Source organism: Cucumis melo, chromosome 3 (assembly GCF_025177605.1).
Source record: "Cucumis melo cultivar AY chromosome 3, USDA_Cmelo_AY_1.0, whole genome shotgun sequence".
NCBI lineage: Eukaryota > Viridiplantae > Streptophyta > Magnoliopsida > Cucurbitales > Cucurbitaceae > Cucumis > Cucumis melo.
In genome coordinates, this window is record NC_066859.1 from 22,431,235 (window position 1) to 22,458,713 (window position 27,479).

The following is a 27,479-nucleotide window of genomic DNA, read 5'->3' on the forward strand; positions in this document are numbered from 1 at the left end:
TGTGACTGGGATGGCCTAGTCTATTATGCCATCTATCAACATCAGTATGAGTCAAGGAAGCTACAGACAAATCATTGTATATAGGTAATACATGTGAATGACAAGCAATATTTAAAGTAGAAAATTTAGAAATATCAAAAGTGTTTAAAGTTTGAAGAAGATATAACCCATGCCAGATATTAGCCCTGCCAATCGTTTTCAAAGAGTACGTGTTCTGAATAATGCAATAACCGTCACAAAATTTAACCAATGTGGGTAAAGATGAAGTCAGAGCACCAATTAATAGCAAATTAAAACGAAATTTAGGTAAGTACATTACATTTTTCAGGATTAATGTGGGAGATATATTGACTATACCAGTATATTTGACAAGAGCATGAGTGTGATTTGGTAAGGAAACTGTGGCATTTTGTATGGGTTGATGAGATGAAAACTGGTTTTTATTATGACAAATGTGAGTTGATGCTCTAGAATCTAAAATCCACATATCATCTTTCATAGGAGGTATAAGCTTGGTTTGGGAACACATACCTGCTATATGTGGATTGGATGATGAATCTACATTTGTTTTGGCTTTACTGAAATGAGGTTGCAGCATTGATAGGAGGTTTTCGCATTGCTCGTTTGATAAGCTTCCAAAAAGATTTTCAGATGAGTTGTTTGTAGGAGGTTCATTCTTTTGTAGATTTTTCTGATGGTAGTGATGTCCTGGAGGATAGCCATGAATCTTGTAGCAGCAACAAACTGGGCGGTCTTTCTTCTTTGGGTTTCCAAAGGATTTGACTGAATTTTTTTGCCAAAAGTGCAGTTGATTGTACTGCATAAGGATCATTTGTGGCTTGGGGCATGAGAATTTCTCTCTGTTCAATCTCTCGTGCTATGGAAGAAAAATATTTTGAGATTGTTAGTTCAAGCTCCATTAGGAGTAATTGTGTTCGAATTGGGTTGAAAGCTTCATTCAGCCCCACAAAGAATGTCATCACGTACTCAGTTTGGAAGTAACCATTGAGTTCTTTGACTGCTCCGCAAGTGCAAAGTCCACATGAGTAAGAGGGGCGATATAAGGCTAATTCATTCCATAGCGTTTTCAACTTGGCATAATAGGTGGTGACTGAGTCTTGTGATTAGGTTAGGGTTGATAGTTCCCTGCGAATCTGATATACTCGAGGTCTGTTCTTGCGTTGGTATCTTTCTTGAAGATTAATCCATATGTCGTGTGTTGAATCAGAGAAATTGACTCTGGCGAAAATTTCCTTTGATAGTGAATTTAATATCCAAGCCATGACTACACTGTTACAGACGATCCATGATTGGAGGAGTTCATCAATGGGATGTGTGATGCTGTCATCGATGAAGCTAAGTTTGTTCTTCACGACTAATCCAATTTTCATTGTTGGGCTCTAGGAGGTGTAGTTTGTTTCGGTGAGGAGGTTGGATAAGAAGACGATGCTCGTGTTGTCTAAATGGTGTAGGAAGTAGGGGTTAGAATATTGTTCGACGGTGGAGAAATTCGCTGTTTGGTTGGTGGATTGAGGAAGTTGGGGGAACGATGGGTTCTGCCATGGAGGGGTTGGAGGATCGTAACTCTTAAGAGATTTTTTTTTGTTAATATGATACCATATTAAAGCTCTCTCAAGAGTAAATTAATCTGCTCAAGTTTTATTGACGAATAACTTGGGCTATAAATAGTCAATGAGTACATAGAACTCGTAGGCTTTATTCTTGGGCTTTACAAGTTGTTGCAACTACTGTTTAACAGAAAATAACAAATGGTAACAAAAGCATTACTAAAATTTAATACTAGAAGACCTTCAAAGCTCTCTCGAGAAGCCTCCTATGATCATAAAGTTAATTTATGACATTCAAGCATAATGACCTAAATGCTTGTCCATTTTATTTTATATTCATTAAAATTGAGCTTAAACATATTAGGTCTAACTACAAGTTTACATATTTTGTTATCTATATTTATTTTAATTAGTGTTTTTAAAAAGTCAAATGATGTTTTGAAAGCTAAAGAAGTGGTTTAGTTTGTTATGCATGCTACAACTATGTGGTGAACAACCATGCATAATGGAAATGGTGAATGAATACATGACAGACATTTATGATCGAGATTATTTTATCTTGGTCAAAATGATCATTCAAGATCATACTTAATAGTATAAAAATTGCATTTAAAAATGTAAAATTACACACTAACTTCTCCTATATCATGTGTGTTGGCAGTGTTGATCTCCTGCATGCTATGTTTGGGAATGTTTTTGGAAACAATGATGGTAGCAATATTGTCCGATGAACAAGTAATTTGTTAAAAAAAGTGATTTTCACATTGAGAGTGTGTTTGAGAGTGATAGTTGGAGTAATTATTTTATAAAAAAATATTTAGCTACAATTGATTTCTAAACAATTAAAGATTAAATTTGATTTTCAATCATTTTGTTTGATATCAAAAATAATTTTAAAATAATCAAATTACTAAAAATGATATTTTATATTTGGAGTTTTGTTTTGTTTTCTTTTTTTAAATAACAATAATACATATATAATTTTATTAATAAAATGCACATATTAAAAAAAAATCAAAACACATATCTCATCAAATTTAAAAATGTTTGTATCATTACAAAATACTTAAACTATACACACACACACACACACACATATATATATATATCATCTATTTAAGCACAAAGTACATAACAAAAATACTAAATAGAAGGAAAATGAGGCGACATGCACGATGACTGAGTTGTGAGATGGATTGGAGAGGATGGAGAAGAGAAATGTGAAACTAGATTATTGGTTTCCATACTCTAAGAGATTGTTTTAATACCGTATAAAATAAGGGTGATTGATTCTCAGATAACCACATTTACACAATCACTTGAGATATGATAATTCAAAAATCAACTGGTGATTTCTTATTTTTGTAAAATCATTTTTATTAGGTTATCGAACACCACATTTTTGTGCAAAAATAATTTTAAACACACCCTTAAATTATAGTAGAACTTTTAAAAACAATTATCTATCAACAAAACAAAAAGTGGTTTTTAACATATTTAAGTTCATGCTTGGGGTTTACTTTTATAATAAGTATTTTGAGCTTGACTATAATTAGTTTTGCAAAACTGATATAAATCATGTTAATATTTGATCGATTTATTTTACAAAATATTTGAATTTATTTTTAAATATATTTTATTAATTCATATATGTTGTTAAAAGACAGTTTTAGAATCATGAAAATATTAACACACTACGTGATAACCATTTTGTATTTAGTTTTGTTATTTGAAAATTAAGTCTATAAATATATATTTTTGAAAACACAAAATATATTTTTCGAGTTGCTAATCAAACAAATTTATTTCATTTTTTTGTTCTTCGTAAAAGAAAAAAACCATATAATAAAAACATTTGCTATATCCTACCATTGTCGATACAAATAAGATAGATACAACCCAAATAACAACGAAAATATAATAGGGCTGAGTGAGTATATAGCATTGGGCCCAAAATATATTAAGGATATAGCAAAAGTTAAAAAAAAAATTGCAAATATGGCAATTTTAACAAAAAAGACGAAATTACCCCTACATATACACTAAGCCTCTAGAAGACGATTTCAAGCAGATTCTTCACGTTTTCCTCCTCTTTCTATTTTCTTCTACTTTCTTCGTACTCCCATTTAGTTTTCCGGTGTCGGTACTACTTTCTTCTATTTTGTTTTCCTTCCGCCATGCTACGTTCCATATTGTTGAAGAAGATTTTCTTCTTTTTCTATTTGTTTGAAATCGATTCATTCATTCCTTCCGCCGCGCTACGTTCTACGCTCTGTTTTCAATTTGTGTCTATCAATGATGTGTTTCTATCACTGATTTAGGGTTTAACTTGTTTAGGTTGAAATGTTTAACTTGCTGATCTGTTTTAGGTTTGTGTGTTAGTGTATAGGGTTAGGGTCTATCGGTGATATATTTGTATCACTGATAGTCTTGAGGGATATTTAGTTTGTTTGCATTGGGATTTTAGTAGATAATTTAGTTTATTGTATATTTTTATGTGATGTTATTTATGTTCTATCAGTGATCTGTTTCTATCAACTTGAAGGATATTTTACTTGTTTGTGTTGGATTGTTATTAGATATTTTAGTTTAATGTACACTTCTTATATGTTGTTGCCTAGGGTCTATCGTTGATATATTTCAATTCCTAATAGTCTTAGAAGATGTCTAGCCTGTTTTACTTTGGAAGTTAGTAGAAGCTCTAGTCTAATTTAGATTTTGTGTGTTATGTTGCTTAGGGTCTATCAGTGATATGTTTCTACCACTGATTAGCGAATTTGGAGGATGTTTAACTGGTTTATGTTGGAATGTATAACATGCTGATCTGTTTTAGGTTTGTGTGTTAGTGTATAGGGTTAGGGTCTATCAGTGATATATTTGTATCACTGATAGTCTTGAGGGATGTTATTTGCATTGGGATGTTAGTAGATAATTTAGTTTAATTTATATTTTTATGTGATGTTGTTTATGTTCTATCAGTGATATGTTTCTATCAGCTTGAAGGATGTTTTACTTTGTTTGTGTTGGATTGTTATTATATGTTTGTATCACTAATAGATTTGGGGGATGTTTAGTTCATTGGGTTGATGTGTTTGTTGTAATTTTAATAGATGGATAAGAAAAAAGATATTATGGAAAGCGAACCAAATGAAAAAGGTGCAAAAAGAAGATTAAAAAAGAGAAGGTATTCCATTATATATATATTGTTTTGTTTCTAAGTTAGTATGTTGCATATTTGTAGCAATTATTTTTCTCTAAACAGGGAAAACAATTAATTATTCCCAAAGAAATGTGGAAGTCAACCTTGAGAATCACTGTGAACTGTAATCTACAAACTTCTGACCATATAATTGAAAGTTTATCACCTAGTTGTCTAGACTTGTTTAAAGAAGGGCCATTTGGACACTTGTTAAATTTAAAAATGACAAAAATACCTTTACAACTATTAACACACTTGATTAGAAGACAATGTGTCTCAACAGACAACAAGGTTCTTTTTTTCAACATTGAAGGTAACATTGTGGAGTTTGGATTGCGAGATTTTTGTTTGATTACAGGATTAAATTGTGGTGAACATCCTATAGAAGATGTTTTAGATGCAACGGAAGAAAATGAGTCTATGGTTAAACAATTGTTTTTTAGAAATAACACTTCCATTAGTAGACAAGAATTGAAGACTGCTTTTAACTATCACTGTAAATCCTGCACCGATGAAGAAGAGCTAGTAAAATTAGCCAACCTTTACTTCTTGTACAATGTTTTAATTCCTAGACAAAATCACAATATGTTGGATTTAAAACATGTAAAAATGTTGGATGATAAAGAGAAGTTTAGGAATTATCTTTGGGGAAGGTTGTGCTTTAGTCTTGCAAAGCAATTCATTCAAAATGCGGTAAAATCCAAAAGAAAGTCTAAGAACTCAGAAACTGAATCTAAAGCGTATGCCTTTCTACAAGGCTTCCCTAAGGTTCTAGCTTACTGGGCATATGAAATACTTCCTCAACTTGCTAGCAGGTATGTGACAAGAATAGGAAAAGGGTGTCCAAGAATATTAAATTGGGAATCCAGTGAACAACTCGATTGACAAGATCTTGAAGATAAAATCTTTCTGGAAAAAAATGTAAGTTTCATTTGTTTTTCTTTTTAGTATTTTCTAAATTTTGTTGTTACTAAGTGATAGATCCATATCAGTGATAGATCCTTATCAGTTATAGATCCATATCAATGATATTTTCATTTTTGTTTAACACTGATTATATATTTTGTTTTTTAGCTATTTGTGATCCCTATCGTTGCATCAGAAGAAGAAATGAAATATGAGTACTTCAGATATTTTTTAAAATTAGAAAATGATAGATTGGATAAAGAAGCATGTGCTATGAAGGACAAAAATATGGCAGAAAGAATATCTTCTTTACATGAAGATATTAAAGATTTAAAAAAACAGCACAAAGAAGATTTAGACTACTTGAAGAAAGGACAATAGGAGATTGTTCGTTTGTTACTTTCACTGACAGAAGTGGTAAATCAAAAACTTTCGCACAAATATGCAAGTGAAAAACAATCTCAAGCCCTTGGAAAAGAATCCTCCTCCATCAATAAGTTTAGAAATGATTGATGCTGATGTTGATAAAGAGAAAGAGGTAAAATTATTAAAGCTTCTAGTTCTTTTACTTTTATTTTTTTCCAAGACTATTATGTTTGTGTGTGAAAAGTTTATCAATGGTAGAATTGTATCAATGATTTAAGTCTATTAGTGATAGGGTTCTATCAGTGATAAACTATTATGAAATCTCAATTGTGATTCAAAAGTCTATCAATGATAGGATATTGACAATTTCTATAATTCTTTTCATTGCAATACTAATATTAATATCTGCAAAAGATTGAAGATAACGAGGAAACCAAGGAAGATGATAATCATCGTGAAAATAAGTCAAAAATGGTGCATAACACATCAAACAAAGTGAAGGTATTATAATAATCACATTTCATTGTTTTATGATAGACTTAATGTATATAAGTAGATAAACTCTAATTCAATATTATATTTTCAGGTTGTTCAAGAAAAGGCAAAAGTGAAAATTATGGAAATAGCGACGAATATTGAAAAAACTAGGCCGAAGAGATAACCTAAACCATCAAAGAAAGTGTTGGAGAATGTGAAAGAACAAACGAATGCAAGAGGTAAGAAGAATGATTCTCCAAAACCAACCAGACATTCTCCTAGAATAAAGGATCTTACACCTAGTTTTGATTTGCAAATCTCTCAATTATAAGTAAATGGATATTGTAGTGCAATAGTTTTATTGATATTTGTGATAGAGTTCACATTGTTTTAATGTACAAATCTCTTAATATTTAGTAGATAGATATTGTAGTGCATTAGTTGTTTTGTGGATGTTTGTGACAGAGTTCACATTGGACCTTCATATGCTGTTAGTTGATTTTACCATATTAATGAAGAAAAATGTTGGATTACAAGTCGAAACATTACAAGTTTTTTTGTCTTTGTTTGGATTGAGATTAATATTTATTGAACCATTCCTTTCATCAATTATCCCTTCTAGTTCCTTCAGTTGTATATTGGTTTCTATCACTGATAGAAAATATTGGTGATGACTACAAAATAAAGTCTATCATTGATAGAAACTATCTGTGATAGACTTTATAGTGGATTACTTCATATTACTACTTTACAATATAGTCTTGAGAAAAAGGTAGATTATTATTGAAAGGTTTGAACTATTCCTTTCATCAATTATCCCTTCTAGTTCCTTCAATTGGATATTGGTTTCTATCACTGGTAGAAACTATTGGTGATAACTCCACGATAAAATCTATTATTGATAGAAACTATCTATGATAGACTTTACAATAAAGTCACTTTTACTTTTATAGTCTTGAGAAAAAGGTAGATTATTATTGAACAGTTTGAGTCAAACAAATAGAAAGTATTTACTACACACACAAAATAAATGCTCTATATGCTAAAGCTAAAAGATTATTATAAAAAACATAATATCACGTCACTGTAAAAATGGTGGAAATTTGCAATTTCTACGATTTTGACCAGCACGATGACAATGGCTGCATCTTGAGTGACTTTTCTTCTCGCCAATTGATAGTATTCTTTGTTTTCGCGGTCGTCCTGCTCGACGCTTGAAAGCTGGAGTTAGTATGTTATTCTCAATCCCAATAGACTTCCAATTAGCATGGTTCCCAACTGGACGAACTGATCCAGTATAAGTTGAAATCAAAGTACTTGACAAAAAATACTTGGAAATATAAGAGTAAGTATTCATATTATGCCCACGAAGAACAGCAAGAGCGTGGGCGCATGGAATTTCATCAAGATCCCAAATGCGACAGGTACATGATTTGCAATCTAACCGTACAATAAATTGTTTTCTTCCATCAATCACTTGAAATTCAACATCATTAATAGCATTAACCTGAAAAAAAAAACTTATTCAACATATATGGTTTATCACTGATAGAATCTATCGCTGATATAGACAATCACTAATAAGAATCTATCAGCGATAGAGTCTATCATTGGTAGGTCTTGTTACATTACCCTCTAATTAAATAAATAAACATTGAAACACAAAAACTTACTGTGAAGCTTCTTGAGTTTTGATGTTGTATTCGTAATTCTCCCTCAACCCAACTAGTTAAAACAGTTCTCATACAACATGCAACTTTTCTCCGATCATAAAACCAATTTTGAAGTATTTGTCTGAAAGAATCGAGTAATGCTGCAACAGGCAAATCTCTAGATTATTTTAGAACTGCATTTAAGCTTTCTGAAATGTTTGTAGTCATCATTTGATATCTTTTCCTTGTATAGTATGCTCGAGCCCACTTTTCAAAACTAACCTTACTAAGATAGTCTCGTGTACTGGGATACATAGACTCCATCCATCTCATATTAGTCTCAAAATCAACAACTGTATATGCTTTTCCACATTTAAAAAGAGCTTATCAATTATAGGGTCCTTATATATCAACTTCAAACTTTTTAGAAGGTGTTGCAAACAAACGCAATATTCAGCATTTGGAAAAACATTATGAACACTTTTTGGGATACTTAAATGTCGATCAGATATTACAACTAAATCTTTCCGATCCCCTAAACTATTCTTTATATTCTCAAAAAACCATCTCCAGGATGCATCATTTTCAGAATCTACAATACTAAAGGCCAATGGGAAATTTTGATTATTACCACCAATTGTTGAGGTTGTCAAAAGAGTTCCACCATATTTAGATTTCAAAAATGTACCGTTAACTGATACGTTGGGCCTACAATATTTTCTTCCTTCAATGCATGCTCCAATAGCCATAAAATAGTACTTAAAATGTTCCTCTATATCAGTTTCATAAGCAGTGAATGAACCTGAAATAATATATATATATATATATATATATATATACACATATACATAAAAAACAAATAACATGTTCTTTTACTATAGGTCTGTCACTGATAGACCCTATAGTAAACCACCATAACACCAGTCGTCTGATGATATGCTCATTTACTATAAGGCCTATCACTGATAGAACTTATCAGTGATAGACCATATCATTAAAAGCTTGATTGATGATATATAAATTGTAAGAATAAAAACATACCTGGGTTAATTTCTTTTAGTTTCATAAAAAAGTTGGAATCAAGGTATAAGATTCTTTTGCTTCACTATTCAAAGAATTCATAACAAGTTCCTTTACCCTCCACGCTTTATAGTAGCTAACATTTACACCAAGTTTAGTACACATGTGAATCATAATATCATTTGGAGTCGAATGGTCAAAAGAACTAAAGTCTTTTACAATACAATCACTAATCAATGATGAAGATGCTTGTTTATGAGTAGTTTGAATAACATTTATGGAGCAATTGTGATTAGCAATATACTTCCTTAGTCGCCATAATTCCCCACCCTTGTAACGAGATGCACAGACATACCATGGACAATTATTTTGGGAGCACTTAAACTCAATAGATTTAGAATTTGATCTCACAGTCTTGAACTCAAAGTTGTTTTTTATAGCAATGTAGTAAAATGACTTTGATAGTATTTTCTTGCTAGCAAACATATCCTTTTCTTTCAAATCGAATGTAGAAGACAAGCTATTAACATGAATATCCGTAAGAATTTGAAAATCATCATCAATGAAAGAAGAAGGCAGCAAAGAACACAAATTATCCATCCCACCGTCAACAACACTAGACCATTCTAAATCCATATTGGAGACATGAGCAATAGTATGGGCAACTAATGGATGTCTTGTAATTTTCCCTTTAACTAAACTTAGAAACCAAGTAACATCTTTATCTTCCTGAATTTGAACCACGTTTTGAATATCAGTGATACCATAATCCAATAAGATTGACAATTGTATTGAAGAAGGAGATGCATCAAATCGAACTTCTCTTAATATCAAACTCACTAAACACCTGTAGTCTTGTAATTCAAGTAACTATTTGTATCATCCCATTGTCCACTATGAAACATTACTATTGGAAGCTTAATCATAATTCCAAATTACTGCAGAATTAAAAAAAAATAGTGTATTAGTGCTAGAAGACAAAGTGTCTATCAGTGATAGACTTGTATCATAGTGTATTAGTGATAGACTTCTATCAGTGATACACTAGGATCAAGTCTATCACTATCATTAATAGAAACATGTAATTCTACAATAAGATGAAGTCATATCATCGATGTTTAAGAATAATAATAAAAGGAACATGTAATTCTTTTAACGAAAAAACATGAAATCGACAAAAAAATATTCTACAAAGATTCAAACCGAAAAATTATTAAAATTAGAGGAAACAACTAAAATCAAAGATTACAAAGATTCAAATAGAAAAACTAAAATAAAAGGAAACAACTAAAAAGAAAATAAAATCTAAAATCTTTAAAAAATATCTGATTACATACCAGATGATTTAACGAAAGTAGGAGAAAATCATAGACAATATGACGACTGGTTGGAGGCGGAAGAAGGCGTCGTTGAAGCCGGCGGAAGGTGTTCTTAACGTGGAGAAAATCACATAAACGATGGTAAAGATGAAGAAGAGAGAAAATCGTGGAGAATATATTGGAGAAGGCAGAAAATCGCGGAGAAAGGGAATTATGGTGAAAATGGAGGAGGAGAAAGTCGCGCCAATATCCTCTTTAAAACAAGGGCAATATTGAAATATATTTAAAAAAATAAAAAATTTGTTATATTTGCAAATTGTTTAATAAATTGACATATACTTTATATTTTATACAAAATGGTTAACGTTATAAAATCTCATTATAATAATAATAAGAAGGACTACTTGGAGAGGAGGATAGGATAAGCAATGTATGAGTGCATGTATGGGATAAGAATAACATTCGTCTTATTATCCCGAAAATAAACAAACCCACACGCCACGTAAGCTGGGCTCTGACTTCGAACCAATCAAATTAAAAAGGGTCCCACATGCTGACGCAGCATTCCAACAACTCTCACTAATAAAAATCAATTCACTCGACACTTCCCTCCTTCATATAGAAAGAAACTCCGTTCTAACATACATAACCCCGTCTTCATCTCCACTATTACTTAAATCGAACAAAGTTGCTGACGGAGACAGCGCCCACCCATTCCGATCAATCAATCTTCTTCCTCCATGGCTATGCCGACCTCGAGCTCCACCTTCATCGCTTCTTCTTACACTTCTCCTTCCCCGTTTCCATGCCGGTCTAGGTTTCTGGAGCCGGAGTTCGTTGCTCATCTCCCTCACCGCTGCTTTGGCGGTGGTGCTAGGCTTACTTTCTTGCGGAAATGGTAAAGTTCGAGTGCTTTGGAAGTTTGGTTTTCTTCTTTTGTTTCGTGTTTAGGATGAACTGAAATGAACGTCGCCTTGAATCTAACGATCTTTAACATCAAGAACTGGTTAATTTTGGTTCATTGTCAGTTGGAACTCTCTTCCTTGCTTGCTCTAGGAGTTCCTTTAATTGTTGATGGATCGATTTGCTTTCTGTTGACACTCTACTGTGTATTATGGATAATGTGAAAAATTAGAAGTGTCGGCTGTTTAGTTGACTTGTCTGCAGGCTGAGAGAGTAGGGTTTTGAGCTCGGGATGGATACGATTCGGTTCGTTAGAACTTAATCATCTGATATTTTTCGACATAATGGTTTTTTTTTTTTTTTTTTAATTTAGTTTATAAATTAACATTTGTTCGCTCCAGTCGTGTAAAGACATTCTACGCAGAGGGCACGTTCGGTCAGAGGCCTGGGCTGAGTTTTTATTGTACTTTACGCATATGTAGGTAGATTGTAATGTGGATTATCTTTGATGCTAATTGTTAGAATCTGAGCGTTAGTTTCGTGAAAGGATGATGGGTGATTATCTGATATGCTTTTATTCTTTAAAATATAATACGGGCTTGTTCCATTTGTGCAATATACGATCTGTTTTGGATGGACGAGGATTAGGCAGTGGACGATTCTAAAATTTTAATTGCTCTACGATTGCAAGTAACTGTTGCTGTCTATCATCTCTGTGCCACGAGTTATTTAGCAAACTTATAAAGTCTAGTTCTGTTGTTTGCTTTTTGCTTATTTGATTTTCACCTATTAGTTTATCTCAATAATTCTCTAGTAATTCATATTCTTCTTGCTCTCCGAAGCATGCAACTCGTGTATCTGATAACCCTCTCTTGATTTATGCCTCTCAAGCTAATGCTTATGTCCTATTTGTTCTATTCATCAAATCTTATGCAGGAACATCCTTAGTGCATCAACCAATGGTTTGAATGCAGTCAGTCCAGCATCATTGGTCAGTGATGTGTTTCTTAAATCTAGCATTGAAATAATATTTCTTCTGATGTCCTCAAGGCTGGACTGCTTACTATTTCTACATAATAAAGATAATACACTCAAGTTTTATTACATATAATTAACCTTTATTCATGCCACAAACCCATCCATGGTTTGACACTAATTTATTGTCATTAGTCATAATCATTAATGTTTCTAACATCCTTCGTGAATGACTAAATGTGAGTTATTCCTTATTCTTTACTTCTCCCCCTTGATGACAGTGGAGGCTTAGAAATACTCCAATTAGGTACCAATATTTCAAATTCACAATTGTAAAAAAGTTACATCAGGAAGAGCTCAACAAATTAATTCTTTCTCAGTGCCTCCACCCCTCCCTATGATATTATTTCCCAGAAACTCCCTTGGTTTCTTTTCAACCAAATCTTCAAAAGAACGACTTTAACAATGACAGAAAAATAACTCGTATGTAGTCCCATACCATGCATATTACCTTAAAGAAGTTGTTCTCCCAATTGAGAAATGATTACCGACTAATCTCAAAATATATATTGAATACTAATTAAATCTCATCCTTAATTAGTTCATTGTTACTATTTTATTCTCATTTTTAATTAGTTGATTGTAATTGTCAAAACATTTGAAAAATATCTTTTTTTGTTTCACTTATTATATATGCATTGCAATGGTAAAGACAATGATTTCATGTTAGACATCTTCTTTTTATCTTTTTTGTGGGTGGTAGGGACTAAAGAGTTTTGAACTTATCCTTTGTTTCTTACCCTTAACAGTTGGAGCCCAAACTTTTAGTTCTGTATTTCCATTTTTGATGTTTTTCTTTGCCTTTATTTGGTTTGGACTAGCTTTTGTGTAGCCATCGTATGTCCTTTCATTTACTCTATGAAAGCATTTTTTTAAAGTCAGGCATCTCCCTTTGTACTTCTTATTTTGCTGTTGATGCTCTTATTTATCATTCTTTAATCAACTAATTATTTTTTCCTGGGTGTGTATGTGTATTGTTTTGCTATATACTTTTTCAGCTGTCTAAACTTAGGACTCAAAAGTCTCTTTTTGGTGGGCCATTCAACAAGTTCATTTTTACTTCAAGAATTATGCGTTTATTTTGCTGCAAATACTCTAACAATTCCATTTGCTGACCTTCCCCATTAATTATAAATCTCAATGACTTCAAAACTGTGCAATTGATGAGTTAATTTTTATTCTAGATGTTTGATCAAGATAATGTGCCAATGCCCATAGTTCTCATAGATCAAGATTCAGACTCCAATGCAACAATAGTGGAAGTCAGTTTTGGCGATCGTCTTGGTGCTCTTATTGATACGGTGACTTTTTCAGTTTCATTATCTCGTGCTTTGTAGAAATTGCATTACAAGATTTCATATATCCTATTCTCCGTATATATTATGTGAAGTCAATTTGAGGCTGTGTTGTACAATGTCAATGCTAAAATACTTACGTTAGATGTTGGGCTCAAAGTTATGATGTAGTTTATTCCCAAGTAGGATTCCCTTTTCTATTTCAACGTTGTGGTTGTAGCTAATGGATGCTGGAGTAATATATGATCACAGAAATTATTATTTGGCTTATAGGATTCTTATGTGAATTTATTTCTACTACCCTCACTTTGTGAAATACAAATTTACATTTTCTAAAATAACATTTTTCTGAATTAGAGCCACCTCGACGTTCTTTTAGTACTTATATTTGTATAGTTTTTTTTAATCTAAATATCATATGATCTGCATCTTATTTCATCATCTTTTCTTGGACATCTTGTGTAGATGAGAGCATTAAAAGATTTGGGTTTGGATGTGGCGAAAGGAACTGTTAGCACAGAGGGACCCGTCAAGCAAACAAAATTCTATCTGACAAGATTGTGAGTTGTTTTATTGCTTAAATCTTGTCATTTGAGTCACTGTCTGATGTTTAGTAGCAGCTCCCTTGGTTAATCCAAATTTGTTACTTCACATGTCCACACAAGAGGAATGATAGAGTGTTTAGGGGGTCAGAGGGGGCACAGTGAGATTTGGTTGTTGGCCAGATATCACGTGTCTCTTTGGGCTTCGGTTTTGAAGATCTTTTGTAACTATTCTATAGGCAACATTTTACTTAACTGGTCCTCTCCCTTTAAAGGAGTGATATTGTGGACTGTTTTTTTTGCACCCCTATATTCTTTCATTCTTTCTCAATGAAAGTAGTTGTTTTCATCATAAAAAAAATTGTTGACTCCCTGCATATCACATTTTTCCTCCGATTATATTTTTTGTATTTACTATCATGTTTCTTTATTTCAGAGAATATCATGAGTCGTATGTGTGGGCTCAATTTTGCCTCATTTTATAATTTTTGGTACCTGATCTCAATGGTGAAGGAAAATTTGATCCTGTGATCCATTTCGAACATAATCTGCAACGAATATGTTAACCAAGGGGGTATAAGGGGGTGAAAGTCGATAATTTATGGATCCACATACACTCTATATCACCTTTTGAGTCTTAAAAAATTCAGCCATCTTTTCTTCATAATATCCCTAAAGCATAAGCATGCTCGACCACATCGTCTTTGATTTACTCTGCCCTTTACCTTAAGTCTTTACCAGTTTGCCTTATCATCACTACAACTTATGGGGGAAAGAGACGGGGTAACTATTTGAAATTCACGAAATCCATAGAGATCAAAGCTCTTAAATTATTCTAGTTAAAGTATAAGTTGTCACAAGTATATTCTGAGTTGGCGTCCTACTGAGAAGCATGAGTACAAAGTAGAACCTGCATCTCTTTTTCAATGTCACAGTAAAGTTTAATGATCTCTTTCCTTTCCAATTAAAAAAAAGTAGACAATAGCAAGTTCTTAGTCAAAATAATTTTGGTTTCTAATGAAGGGATGTTCATGAGTAAGCTGCAGGTGAAGTCCCAGGCGTTAGTTGAAAGTTTAACTTGAAGTAGCAGAAAATTATGTTTAATGGAGTGTAGGCATAAGGTAGATAAGAAGAAGATGCTGGATCTTTTCTGAAAGTTCATCTAATATCCCAGATTCCTATTTACTGGTCTACACCTAGAGAGATGTTAGCGCTATGATCTTTTCTTCAGAAGTATGGTTTTCTGTATGTTTGCTAGATGTTGTGAGTGCTATGGAACTTTTCAATCCGTCTTGTTTCTTGTGGAGAGAAGGGCCGCTTTTTATGGTAAGCAGAGGTGTGTACGATCTTGTGGAGTGTGTGGGGTGAGCTGGACAGAAGGACTTTTACAGGGGTGGATAAGGACCCTAGTGAGATTTGGTCCCTTGTTCACTTTCATGTCTCTTTATGGGCTTTGGTTTCAAAGACCTTTTGAACTATTTTATAGGCATTATTGCAAAGCTAGAGAGCCTTCCTGTGGGGAGGTGCCTTTTTTGTGGGCTGAATCTTTTGTATGCCCATTTATTCTTTCATTTTTTTTCAATGAAAGTTGTCGTTTTTATCAAAAGAGAAAAAAAACGAAGATCTACTGTTTTACACCCAAAGCTCATGCATGGACTTTGTTATCATGATGTAGGCATATCTTCTACCCACTTAATGTATGGAATTGAGAGTATATCCCCATATTCAGATTTTTAGTTCCTGGTACATTGTCAGCATTCCGATAGTTTGTTACTGCCTCTTAATTGAAGATTTATTAGGTGATGTTAATTTTAGATCTCGTATGTGTTGTTGTGCTATCTTGCAGGGTTATTCTACCTGTGCTCTTATATAACGATTGACCTTTTAACATGCATTTTGATGTTTGTAATGGTAGAGACTCAGGCCGCAAAGTAGAAGATCCTGATTTGTTGGAGAGTATTCGTTTAACCATCATCAACAACCTTTTGAAGTATCACCCAGTATGTATACTAAATAACTTAACATAGATTGACTATCTTAGCTTTATTTTATCTGACGTAGATCTCTCCCTTAATTTTCTGAATATTTCCTTTTATTTTCTTTATCTTAGCTTTCTAGTTTCTTGGTAGGAATCTAGTCAACAGCTTGCAATGGGTGAGGCTTTTGGAATTCAGCCTCCAGAGAAGAAGGTATAGCTTCCTTCATGCTCATATTTTCTTTTATGGATAAATAATTGTATTTATAGAAAATAAAAACCGTACCTCCAATCCGAGGAGTCTTTTGTCCTCTAGATGGTGTTTTCTCCTTTTTTTTTTTTAAATATTTTTTTAAAAATTTGATACTATTAATAAAATTGTTTCTAATTAAAAGAGTGGGAAAAACTGCCATACGAAGAGGCAAGGGATCTAGCCAAGAATTTCCAACTACCTAGTTGCAGCAGGGTTTTGATTTAAGTGCCAAAACGTGGTAAAAGGATTAACTTTAGCAGTATCCCAAATCTTATTCTTATCACTCGTAATTTATTTAGAAATATAAAGATTGGTAAAGTTCCAAAGTACCCAGAAGGCAAAGAAGCCGTTACTATTCCTATTCTCCAATTTAACTTGTTACATGTTTCTTCAGACTTTCATTAATATTAGCAGTTGCTATTATTTATTATTTATTTATTTTGCTGTGAACTTGGAATCTACAGTGACTTGAGCTGCATAAATGTTCAATTTTTTCTTGATTTAATGATATTTATGTTTCTTTTGAGGGTTTACTTGATTTAACTCTCTTGAATGCTTTATATTGGTGCAAATATTCACACCCTCTTACCAAGTATTGGGTTTCTATTTTATTAAATAATTAGAAATCCTTCTTGTATTTCATTACTTATTTTCATAAATAATTGGATTCGATTTGATATATTGCAGAGGTATGAGTATCTGTTATAGATTTGCAGCCAATCATTGTCCCTTTTCTTCTTAAAAATAGCTTTCTGTCATGTATTTCTAGGAAATTTTTGTTTACAACAAATGGCTTTATTTTCTTTTATTTTTTCTATGCAAATTAGTCTAGTAATTTTTTTCCTTGTGGACTTGATTTTTGTATCTATTTACTTAACACTGTTTTGTACTTTCCCTCTTCTTACAAGATATGATTTGTTTTAACTAGAAAATGACCTATTAGTTCCTATCTCTCGGTTAGGTACATGCAATGCTGCTTTGATGATCCCCTTGCAATTTTGCAATTTTGTTTTCGTCTTGGGTGAAAATTGAAATGATCTGAAAGTTTGGCATTGTTCCTATAATTCCTCTACTCTCTCGAGCTAAATTGGGTCATCATTGTCTTGGAGTGAAATTCTCTTCCCTTCAAAATTAAGGTCTTTTTCTACGTGAGTCGACCATTCTTTTGTCATCTCTTGATTAGTCATGCATGAAGTTGCAAGTCCAGGACCTTGAGTGTAGTTTTTGGTTCATCAGACTGCAGTACATATAAATAGTCACTTTGGGGGGTCCAATTAAAGTTTTTTTTTGTGTGTGCACTTTTGCCCCCCTCCCCCTCTTAATGGTAGTGAGGTCCGCATTTCTATTTTGCTTCATGCAGCTTGACGTTGATATTGCAACTCATGTTCACGTGAAAGCTGATGGACCTAAAAGGAGGTTTGCTCTTCTTGATTTAAAATAACTTGCTACAATTTTGTTGCGAAAGTTTTATCGCCTGTCATCTATCTGATACCTATCTATTACATTGTTTTTAGAGTACAACTCTGCAATGTAATTATCAAATTGGCGGGAGCTAATTGTTCAATTATTATCTAATTTTTTCTTTCAATTTATAGCCTACTTTGTTTAGAGACAGCAGACCGCCCTGGATTGCTGCTTGAAGTTATAAAAATACTTGCGGATATCAATATCGATGTTGAATCAGCAGAGATAGATACAGAAGTAAAGCCGCATGCCCTTCCATTCTATTATTCTTTTTCTTCGTCTTCCTCTGATTTGTGATGACAATATTTCAACTTTGATCTTTAGGGGTTGGTCGCCAAGGACAAGTTTCATGTCAGTTATGGGGGAGCGGCACTGAATAGTTCCTTATCTCAGGTAAATAACTGACATGATATTCTGTGTGTGTGTTGGGCATATTAAAATGTAACCTTAGATTCTTGTTTTTAGCACTTTTGAAAAAGAAATGAAGTGTTTAATAATAATAGTACTTAAAAACACCATGAAATAAGTTATTCATCACACACACGCATATATATATTGGATTAAACATGCTTATTTGTTAATTAATCCTTTTTGTTTAAGCAGTGTAAAACTTTTTACTACATTCGCCTTTTCACATTCACGATGCGGATTAGAGTTGAATCTTCTCTTCTCTTTTACACCTCAAACTACCAACCACTGGTTTAAACATTTACATTAGTGATCCTGCCTAGTATTTTGGAACTCCAATGGTTTATCACAGCCCTCCAAGTCCATGAAATAAATTGTGATTAGGAAAACAAAATTCTCTTGATGAACAAGAATGTGGAGTGACAAATGTTTTGCTTCCCTCAGAATTGATATAAAAGTAGGAGGCAAATTGCAGTAATCACCCTTGAAGTATGGTGATAGTAGCACTTATATTCTAAAATTTACCACGGTAAACATTGAGCTCTCATATGCTAAAAATAGAAGTTTGAGAGCTCAAATTTTACCGTTGAAAGTAGATGGTATAATAGGTCATGGGTTTAAGCCAGGTCTATATAGGGCCTAGTATCCTACCTGTTTCCTTGATACCCAAAGTTGTATTATAAGATCAAACGAGTTATCCTAAGTTTAGACACTCACAAATATTAAAAAAATATTAAAAGAATTATTGCAACTACTACGATATTTGAAGGATGATATTTGCAATTTGTCCAACCTCTTCTAGTTTAAAGACTTCCATTAGGCTGTTTTTGGTTCACCATTTTTGTTAATTTTGTCTTTCAGCATTAGAAAACTAAAATTAGCATAACTTAGCATGTACTTATTTCCTTCTAATCGAAGGTTTGAATCTCTCTGATCCACATTGGACCATTTGTTGTAGTACTAAAAAATAATGTAAAAAAAAATCTTGTAACAAATTTCAAATGTTTATAATATGTGCAGGTTGTGGTAAATTGTCTACGTTACTACCTGCGGAGGCCGGAGACAGACATAGATAGTTACTAAGATCTCAAAGGAACAACATGATCTTCAACGTAAGGTTTGAAAGTGTTTGAGAGGTCATGCAAAAGTTGGATCTCAAGTTCTCGTTGTTTCCCGAATTTTCATAATTTGAAATTTCGAGCTCCCATATGATAATATTGTGAGCTGATCAACTTCAAAGACCTTGTTTTCACTTGTATAGATTTGAAGAATGGGATATTTCCACACAACAAAATGCTATCTTCCATGTCTGTGTTAATATCTGTCCAAGAGACTAAGCTTCCGAAGGTATCATTGTTCTCACTTATCAAATTAATAAAATGGAGTTTGAAGAAATAACAGGTGGTCATTAAATACCATTAATGTCCACATCATCACACATAAGCATTCCTTTAATTTAAAAATTATCTTAAAAGGCCATTTACAAACATTTACCTAAAGAATGTTGTGAAACTTCAAAGACTAAATACATATAAACTTCAAATTTTAGGAATCAAAATGCCGTCCTAATTTTATTTTTATACCTTTGTTCAATCATTTTTTTCACTAACACTTGAGAAAAATTCAAGTTAAACAATAAATACTTAAATTTACTTTAATGACAATACTTTTCATTCAAAGAAATGTAATGTGAAATGGTTTTGCTAATAGATTACGTTTTTTTCTTAAATCAACGATAAACTTACGTTAACAATCAAATTTAAGATTTATTCTAAACTAAGTTAATTAAAATTGAACAAAGTATAGAAATTAAAATTAAATATGTCATATTTTTCAATCTTAAATAAAATCGCAATGGTAACTAGATTGCTTTCGTTCACTTTTACCTAAAAATTTTTTGCATGTCTAGTATGTTTTCTTATCTTCACCATTTCAATGGATAACAATAACAATAATCGTACTATTTCATAATTTTTCATAGTAATAATAATGATATCTGTTAATTTTTCATGGTAACAATAGCGATATCTGTTAATTTTTTATAATAAATATCTACAACAACTGTTATTTCAACTAATTTTCAAGCTCAATTCGATTGAGCACGCTCCACTGCCCAACCAAACACTAAAGAAACTTCGTTAAACCTCATCAAAGTAAATAGAAGGAACCACTTTTCCGATATTTTAACCTCATCGATAATCCAATCGACCGGCTCTAGACCGACTCGAGCCGGGAAGTGATAGACCGAACCGACGCTCTTCCTCTTCGTCATCACCCCGCTATTCACCGCTTGATATTTAACAAAAGATCTCTTCAATCAGCAAAACACAGAAGGAAGAAAGAATGAAGGGCTTAGGAAGATTGATTCTCAGAGCTCGAAGAATTCCGTCACTGGGTTTTCATGGAGGTGGGAACACCCGATTCTTCTCAGCTGCAACAACTTCTTCCATGTTCGGGGGTGAAGGACCTGCTTCCTGTTCTATATCGTCTAGAATTTGCTCCGATTCTTCCTTGCGCTCGTGGAAATCGATTAAATTCGGAGGTGCGTAGGCTTTGGCGAACCCTTTTAAGGAAAATTTGCTTATCAAAGGTTTTTTTTTTTTTTTTTTTGGTATAAATCTGTTCAAATTTTGTTGCATTCAGGACAGAGGAGAACAATGTTCATTGAAACTCAATCGACACCCAATCCTTCGTCTCTCATGTTCTATCCTGGAAAGCCTGTTATGGAAGTTGGGAGTGCAGATTTTCCTAATGCCCGTTCTGCTATGAACTCCCCACTAGCAAAGGCCCTCTATGGTGTCGATGGTACGTATTGGAACCCATACTATCTTTTTTAGATTTCTGTTTGATTTTCAAATTGGAATCCCATTTCCCTTCATCTGCCATTTCCTGCATTTTCAAATTTGAAGCCTATCAACATTAACGTTGAGGGCTTCATAACTCCACTATACTTCTATTAATTTTATCCTCTGCACAGCGTTTTCATTTTTTCTTTTTTTTTTTTTGGGTTTATTTTCACGGTAACATTCTGATTTCTGAGTATGAATCCCTTCAATTATCATCTAATTTCTTAAATGCGAAGATTGTGTTCAGTAAACATTTTGATATTTGAATGTTCTTTCTTACAATTATACAATGTTACCTTTCTTGTTTTTCAATTTTCAAGTTTGAACTTAGTTGAGTGCTTCTTCTCTCTCTATAGAAATGGTTGTTTTCTAAATGAAGTTAGTTAAAGTCATACACTCAAGGGGTGTTTGGGGGCAGACTATTTTAGTTTGGGTAGGAAATGGTAAACATGCTAAGAAGGAAGGAAAGGAGGATGCGGAGGAAACAGTGAACAATATAACAAATAGTAAACATTGTACTGTAGCTAATGGTAGGTTATAGTAGTTGAAACACCAACTATTGTAATTGATTCTCCAAAGATGGAGTGAACTATAATAGCCGACCCTACACACTTGAAGTTGCAAGCCGAAACACCCGCACAACGTCTTTTATTTATTTATTTATTTATTGTGTTGATTGATTCATGGACTTTGAATGAGTGAATTCTGTATTTAGTCAAAACATGGATGGCTGCTGGTGTAATATGTCTCCCCCTTCTCTTTGGTTCTGCCTTTAAGAGGCCTTACAAGGGAGAATTTCCACTGCAAACTCTCCTCGGTCTCTATGATTGCTTGACTTAAACAATTCACTCTCTTTTCTTGAATCTTTGAGATTATGTCTAATTCACTCTAACTATCTCTTGATTTCGGGCTGGAACATATTTTTTCATTGATATCCGGGCGGGTATTTCTACAAAACAAAAGCGCTAGACCCCACTTGTGTAGCCTATGCGAAGCAAGCCTACTGGTCCTTTACAAAAATCAACAAGTTTCCCTTTCCTCTCGCCAAAGAAAGAAGTCCAATAGCAGCTGATCTTAGCTTTGAGCACTTATTCCTTTTTTTCCCAGCTACCTAGTGGTCACGAGCTTATTGGAATCAGAGCTTTTTTCAAGCATTCCCAGGGTCAAAAGGTCAACCGAAGCCTAGGCTTGATTCTTTTTAGTAGGTTTCTACTGGCTGTATCATACAATCGTCTTCAACACTATATTTACGGGGTTATGGGTAGAAGTCTGTCTGGGCAGCAAGGCCAGCCCTTCATTAGCTAGGAGGCAGGGATTGAATGAATAAGAGTTTCGTCAGTCACAAAACAGAATATCTAAAGAGAAAGAAGAAAGAAGTACTATTATCATAAATCAATGATTATAGTAGGGAGAGTGGGAGGGGCAGCCCACGGAGTGGGATCAGGCTCAAAGACTTTGTTCATTGAGGACCTTTGTTTTTGCTGATATTTGTAAACACCTTTCTAATCATTAACACCTACTACGTCTTATTCCATACCGCTCCTTTTGAGTTGTCCTTCTACTTCTACGTCTTTGGAGTTGTCTCGTCTTCTTTAATGAAACTACTTCGGACCGGTATTTTTGTCCATTGATATGAGATTGAATAAATTCAGATATTCCTTTCAAGTTTCTTTATGATAGCACAGTGGCCTTTACGTCTTCTCTTTTACTCTGATTAGACCTTTCATTTCATAATCGGGGGATTTGGAAGATTCAAAGAAGGGTTCTCGTGCGGGCATGGATGCGGGTTGACGAGCATGCGTCGTTTGTGATGGTCTTGAGCGTAGAGCGAAAAGCCAAGGCGCCTTATAGCTTGTAGAAAGATTTCCCAACCCGTCATAATATTTTAATTGATACAATGACTTGATTATGGATTCCTGGTATTCTAACTGGTTTTATTGATTCCTGGAGTGGGGCTTACTCAATTGCTTGTGCAGGTGTCGTTCGAGTCTTCTTTGGATCAGATTTTGTTACAGTAACAAAATCAAATGATGCTTCATGGGATTTCCTAAAGCCTGAAATTTTTGCTGCAATCATGGACTTCTATTCTTCTGGGCAACCGCTGTTTCTAGACTCTAAAACTGCTGCTGCCATGGACACAGCCATCAAAGAAGTATGTGTTCTAACTGGTTCACTTCATTGTTAGATTCTTACTGATTAAGAAGCAAATCAAATTTTCAGATCACGTAGTGCTTACTTTTCTCCAAATTTTTGATAAAAGCAGCAATGAAACAGTTGATACACTTGTTTACTTTTTTTATTTGGGGGTATTTATGATTATGTTATTTTATGTCTTGATCATAAGTTATGCTTCTCTATATTATTCTCTTTCCTCTCTTGCTATACTCTACACAGTGTAATACAAGGTCAAATGAGAGTTCCTCGGAAACCACATTAATCAATATACATAGGTTGTTTATGTTTCTTGAGTACTAATATAGAAATATGAAATCGTACTTCAGTTTAGAAGTAGGCTGTATTAATAACATACTGTGGTGCGCTTACAGTTGTTTTCATGGTAATGTTAACTTCTATGGAAGACTTGTGCACCATTTTCTTATCGAACTTACTGTTATACAATTTTACTCTTTTGGGTACAAGTACAAGTTGTACAACTTTGGCTAAAACTTGTTTTCTGATCTCCATATTGATCTTTTCTATGGACATTCAATTTTCTCCTAGTCAAATTAGTAACCTTTTGTTTTTTCCGTCTTGTTGTTTATTGTTAAGTAATGGCCCTTTCCATTAATACAAAAGCAGAGATATGAGAGCTATTGTGCCATTTGGGAGACCTAGAGAATTGAAAAGGACTTACTCAAAGTTATTGTAGTTGTATTTTGTTTTCAATCAGTGAAATTCTCTGGTTAGTTTTTATTAAAATGAGTGTGTAATGTGTTTGATTAATGAAGTTGAGTTACTTACCTAAAAGATGAGTTTGTCCACATCTTCTATTAGATGTCAATTAATTTGTTTGTAATATTTAATTTCGAGGTTTGACCTCATGGTGGTTGTTGTCATGCTGCAAGTATTGAATATTTCCTTAAAGGGTATATTTGTAATGTTGGAATTTGAAACATGATATATATTCTTATTATTCTAGTAGATTGATACACCTCAGTTCTTAATAGATCTTATACATTTACCTACTTTTTAGGATGATTCTGAAACTGTTGCTATGATTAAAGAGCTGCTTGAGACTCGTATTCGACCAGCTGTGCAAGATGATGGTGGGGATATTGAATACAGAGGATACAATGAGTAGGTTTTGCTGCATTTGGTTAAAGGCGTTCTTTAAAGTATCCAGAGTTATATGCATGATTGCTTTATATATATTGATTTTTGCATTTCTGCATTCTTCAGAGAAACTGGTATTGTGACATTGAGAATGCAAGGAGCATGCAGTGGCTGCCCAAGCTCATCCGTCACTCTAAAATCTGGCATTGAAAATATGTTGATGCATTATGTACCTGAGGTGAGAGTTATATGATCTTTGCATATTTGTTAGCTCATATTTTTATGGATCATGTAGATAATCACATTAAGGGAGAAAGTAGAATTTAGAAACAAAATGGTGTTACAGAGATGCTTAGTTCTAGCCCAAGTTTAAAATATCGACGTAAGTATCGAGGTCTTAATTTTCTGGAAATATCAATAAAATTTTGATGTTGATGGATATTTGGAAAAATTATAAAAACCAAATTGCTCAAAGAGGTCTTCAGCTGGGGGATCCTCTCTCTCTTTTCTTATTCACCGTCGGTGATGCTTTCAGTAATATTGTTCGGTATTGTAATGAAAGAAGAATGATCAAAGGCTTCTCCCTTGGCAACCAATCGACAGAGGCTATGCACCTTAAGTGTGCAGATGACATTTTTATCTTTTGTTCTTGGTGTGATGAGAATTTGAGGGCTTGGTGGTCTATCGTTAACCTTTTTTTACTCGGATCGGGCCTATCCCTCAACGCTTCCAAAACTTCTCTCATTGGGATCAATCTTAGTGATGACAAGGTTGCTTCTAGTGCTAGTGCTTTTTTGTTAGGTTGCAAATCTGATAAATTACCTTTTATCTACTCGGGTTCCCCTTAGGTGGAAAGCTCTTGGCTAAGGCGGCGAGGGCTGCTCTTGAGGAGAAATTTAAAACGAAAATTGACAAATGGCCAGGTTTGGTCCTTTCTAAAAAGGGTAGGCTAACTCTTGCTCAGTCGGTTATTCAAAGCTTACTGTGTTACTTCTTCTCCTTATTGAAGGCTCTGAGCTTGTCCGGAACTTTGTTTGGGGTGGAGGAATTAGTAATCCGGCTACCCATCTTGTTAATTGGAAATGGACTTCTCTCCCTATGATCTATGAGGGGTTGGGAATTGGCTCTCTTAGCCAAGAAAATAATGCTCTCTTGATGAAATGGCTTTGAAGAAGACCCCTTTTGGAGGAAGGTGATTAGTGCTATTTTTGGTGAGGGTGAGCGTGGGTGGAGCTCCTTAAGTTGAGAAACAAAGGAAGGTTCATATTGTGGAATGTTACTTTAAAGCAAAAAGACCAACTTTTTACCTTTGTTGACTTTGTGGTTGGTGATGGGAGAAATATAAGGTTTTGGGATGATGTCTGGTGTGCTACCCAACATCTTGCAACCTTATACCGTAATCTCTATGTTATTTCCTCTAAAAAGGATGTTGTGGTGGCGGATTGTTGGATTGATTCAAGTCAGACTTGGGATTTAGGGTTAAGGAGAAGATTATTTGCTAGAGAAGTTGGCAGCTATATTGCCCTCGCTCAATTGCTGACCAATTGGGTGGTGAATAGAACCAAGGATAGCTTACGGTGGAGGTTTGAGGCTTCGGGCATATTTTCAACCAAGTCTACGTTCCTTAAGTTGACTATAGGGGCCCTAAAAATTGTGTTCCCTTTGGCTAATCATATTTGGAAACCGAAGATTCGATAAAAGATGAAGATTTTCTTTGGTCCTTTGCTTATAGAAGCCTCAATACTCATGACAAGCTCCAAAGGAGGTTTCCTCACCGACCTCTTTCCCCTTCCATGTGTCATCTTTGCCTGAAGGAGGTTGAGACCTTAGATCATTTATTCTTACACTGTGAGTTCGCTTCCAAAGGGAGGAGTATAAATTTTTATACTTTTGGGTTGGATGGTCATCTCCCCAGGAGGATTGACAATTGGATGATGGATGGCTTGAATGGTGGCAGCTTTTGTGGAGAAGGAAAAATCTTCTGAAGATGTGCTACTCGCGCGCTTTTGTGGCATGTTGGGAACGGAAGGAATAGTGTGTGTGTGTGTGTGGGGGGGGGGTGAAATTTAGTTTAGTAAATAAACATTTAAGATTTTAATGAACTAACATGTATATTATTTATATTCTACTTATATTAGTGACACCTTATTGCTTTATTTATTTATTTTTATATTTCGTGGTTTAATATATGGTATAATAGAAATATCGATTCACTCTTTGTGTTCTCATGCTTCTTAGAATCATAAACACAGAAGCATAAACACATATACATGCTTTTTGGTGGTTGGATTATCTATGATTTGAATGCTTATTCTCAATGTATAGGTGAAGGGTGTGGAACAAGAATTTGACCTCGAGGAAGAGGATGTAAAGTCAACCAGCCAAATGGAGTAAAAGATGAGTTGGTCTCTATTCATTTTATGTCATATGTTGAGCCTGATCATCTTGAGGGTTATACCCTATACGGTTTTGTTGTTTCATTCTTGGTTTGGTTGAGCTAACACTGATCTTGAGGGTGGCCAGGCCATAAGGATACTTGTTTTTTATGCAGAGAATAAAAAGAAGCCGTTTAGGTTGATTTTTTTTTCTTGGCTTATAGAGTAGAATACCATGTAACTTTTATTCCTAGCTATGAAAAGAAGTTTGTGAATATTGAACCGTAAACTGGGATTTCAAGGGATTGACATATTTTGGACCTGATAACATATATGATATGATAATGTACGAGAGATTTTGATTGTTCATTTAATAATAATATTTTTGTTCTATTTCTTGGAATGTTGGGACATTTTCAAATGTAGTTTGGGCAATCTTTACTATAGGATGACAAATGTGTGATGGTAGAAGCCATTATTCTCTTAAGTTGACCCTTTTTCTAAAATTTTTTTATTGGGTTGAAGTTCATGTCAGTCAATTACTTAGTTCAGCTCGCTTTGGTGATATTTTCATTTTTTGTAAAGGAGCTTTGTCACTTATTT

General features: G+C 33.8%; 2 protein-coding genes across 2 annotated transcripts; both read left to right on the forward strand.

Annotated features, from left to right (window-relative positions):
- The first annotated feature begins 11,118 nt into the window (after positions 1–11,118).
- Positions 11,119–19,700, forward strand: LOC103496504 (ACT domain-containing protein ACR12). Its single transcript, XM_008458371.3, has 10 exons — positions 11,119–11,405; positions 12,347–12,401; positions 13,630–13,746; positions 14,206–14,300; positions 16,198–16,282; positions 16,412–16,471; positions 17,871–17,926; positions 18,106–18,211; positions 18,299–18,367; positions 19,403–19,700. Exons 1-10 carry the CDS (start codon positions 11,248–11,250, stop codon positions 19,463–19,465), a joined length of 864 nt encoding a protein of 287 aa, XP_008456593.1. The 5' UTR covers positions 11,119–11,247; the 3' UTR covers positions 19,466–19,700.
- LOC103496505 (nifU-like protein 4, mitochondrial) lies at positions 19,588–27,269 on the forward strand. The gene is made up of 7 exons (XM_017046496.2): positions 19,588–19,729; positions 20,704–20,924; positions 21,026–21,187; positions 23,205–23,380; positions 24,422–24,525; positions 24,628–24,739; positions 26,827–27,269. Exons 2-7 carry the CDS (start codon positions 20,726–20,728, stop codon positions 26,893–26,895), a joined length of 822 nt encoding a protein of 273 aa, XP_016901985.1. The 5' UTR covers positions 19,588–19,729; positions 20,704–20,725; the 3' UTR covers positions 26,896–27,269.
- The last annotated feature ends 210 nt before the right edge of the window (positions 27,270–27,479 follow it).

Bases quoted from the DNA above. Each gene is read 5' to 3' on its own strand.
- LOC103496504 (XM_008458371.3), top strand. From the start codon at position 11,248: ATGGCTATGCCGACCTCGAGCTCCACCTTCATCGCTTCTTCTTACACT. The intron at 16,283-16,411 runs GTATGTATACTA...GTTTCTTGGTAG, and splicing joins ACCTTTTGAAGTATCACCCA to GAATCTAGTCAACAGCTTGC. The intron at 16,472-17,870 runs GTATAGCTTCCT...TGCTTCATGCAG, and splicing joins TTCAGCCTCCAGAGAAGAAG to CTTGACGTTGATATTGCAAC.
- LOC103496505 (XM_017046496.2), top strand. From the start codon at position 20,726: ATGAAGGGCTTAGGAAGATTGATTCTCAGAGCTCGAAGAATTCCGTCA. The intron at 20,925-21,025 runs GTGCGTAGGCTT...TGTTGCATTCAG, and splicing joins GAAATCGATTAAATTCGGAG to GACAGAGGAGAACAATGTTC. The intron at 21,188-23,204 runs GTACGTATTGGA...TTGCTTGTGCAG, and splicing joins GGCCCTCTATGGTGTCGATG to GTGTCGTTCGAGTCTTCTTT.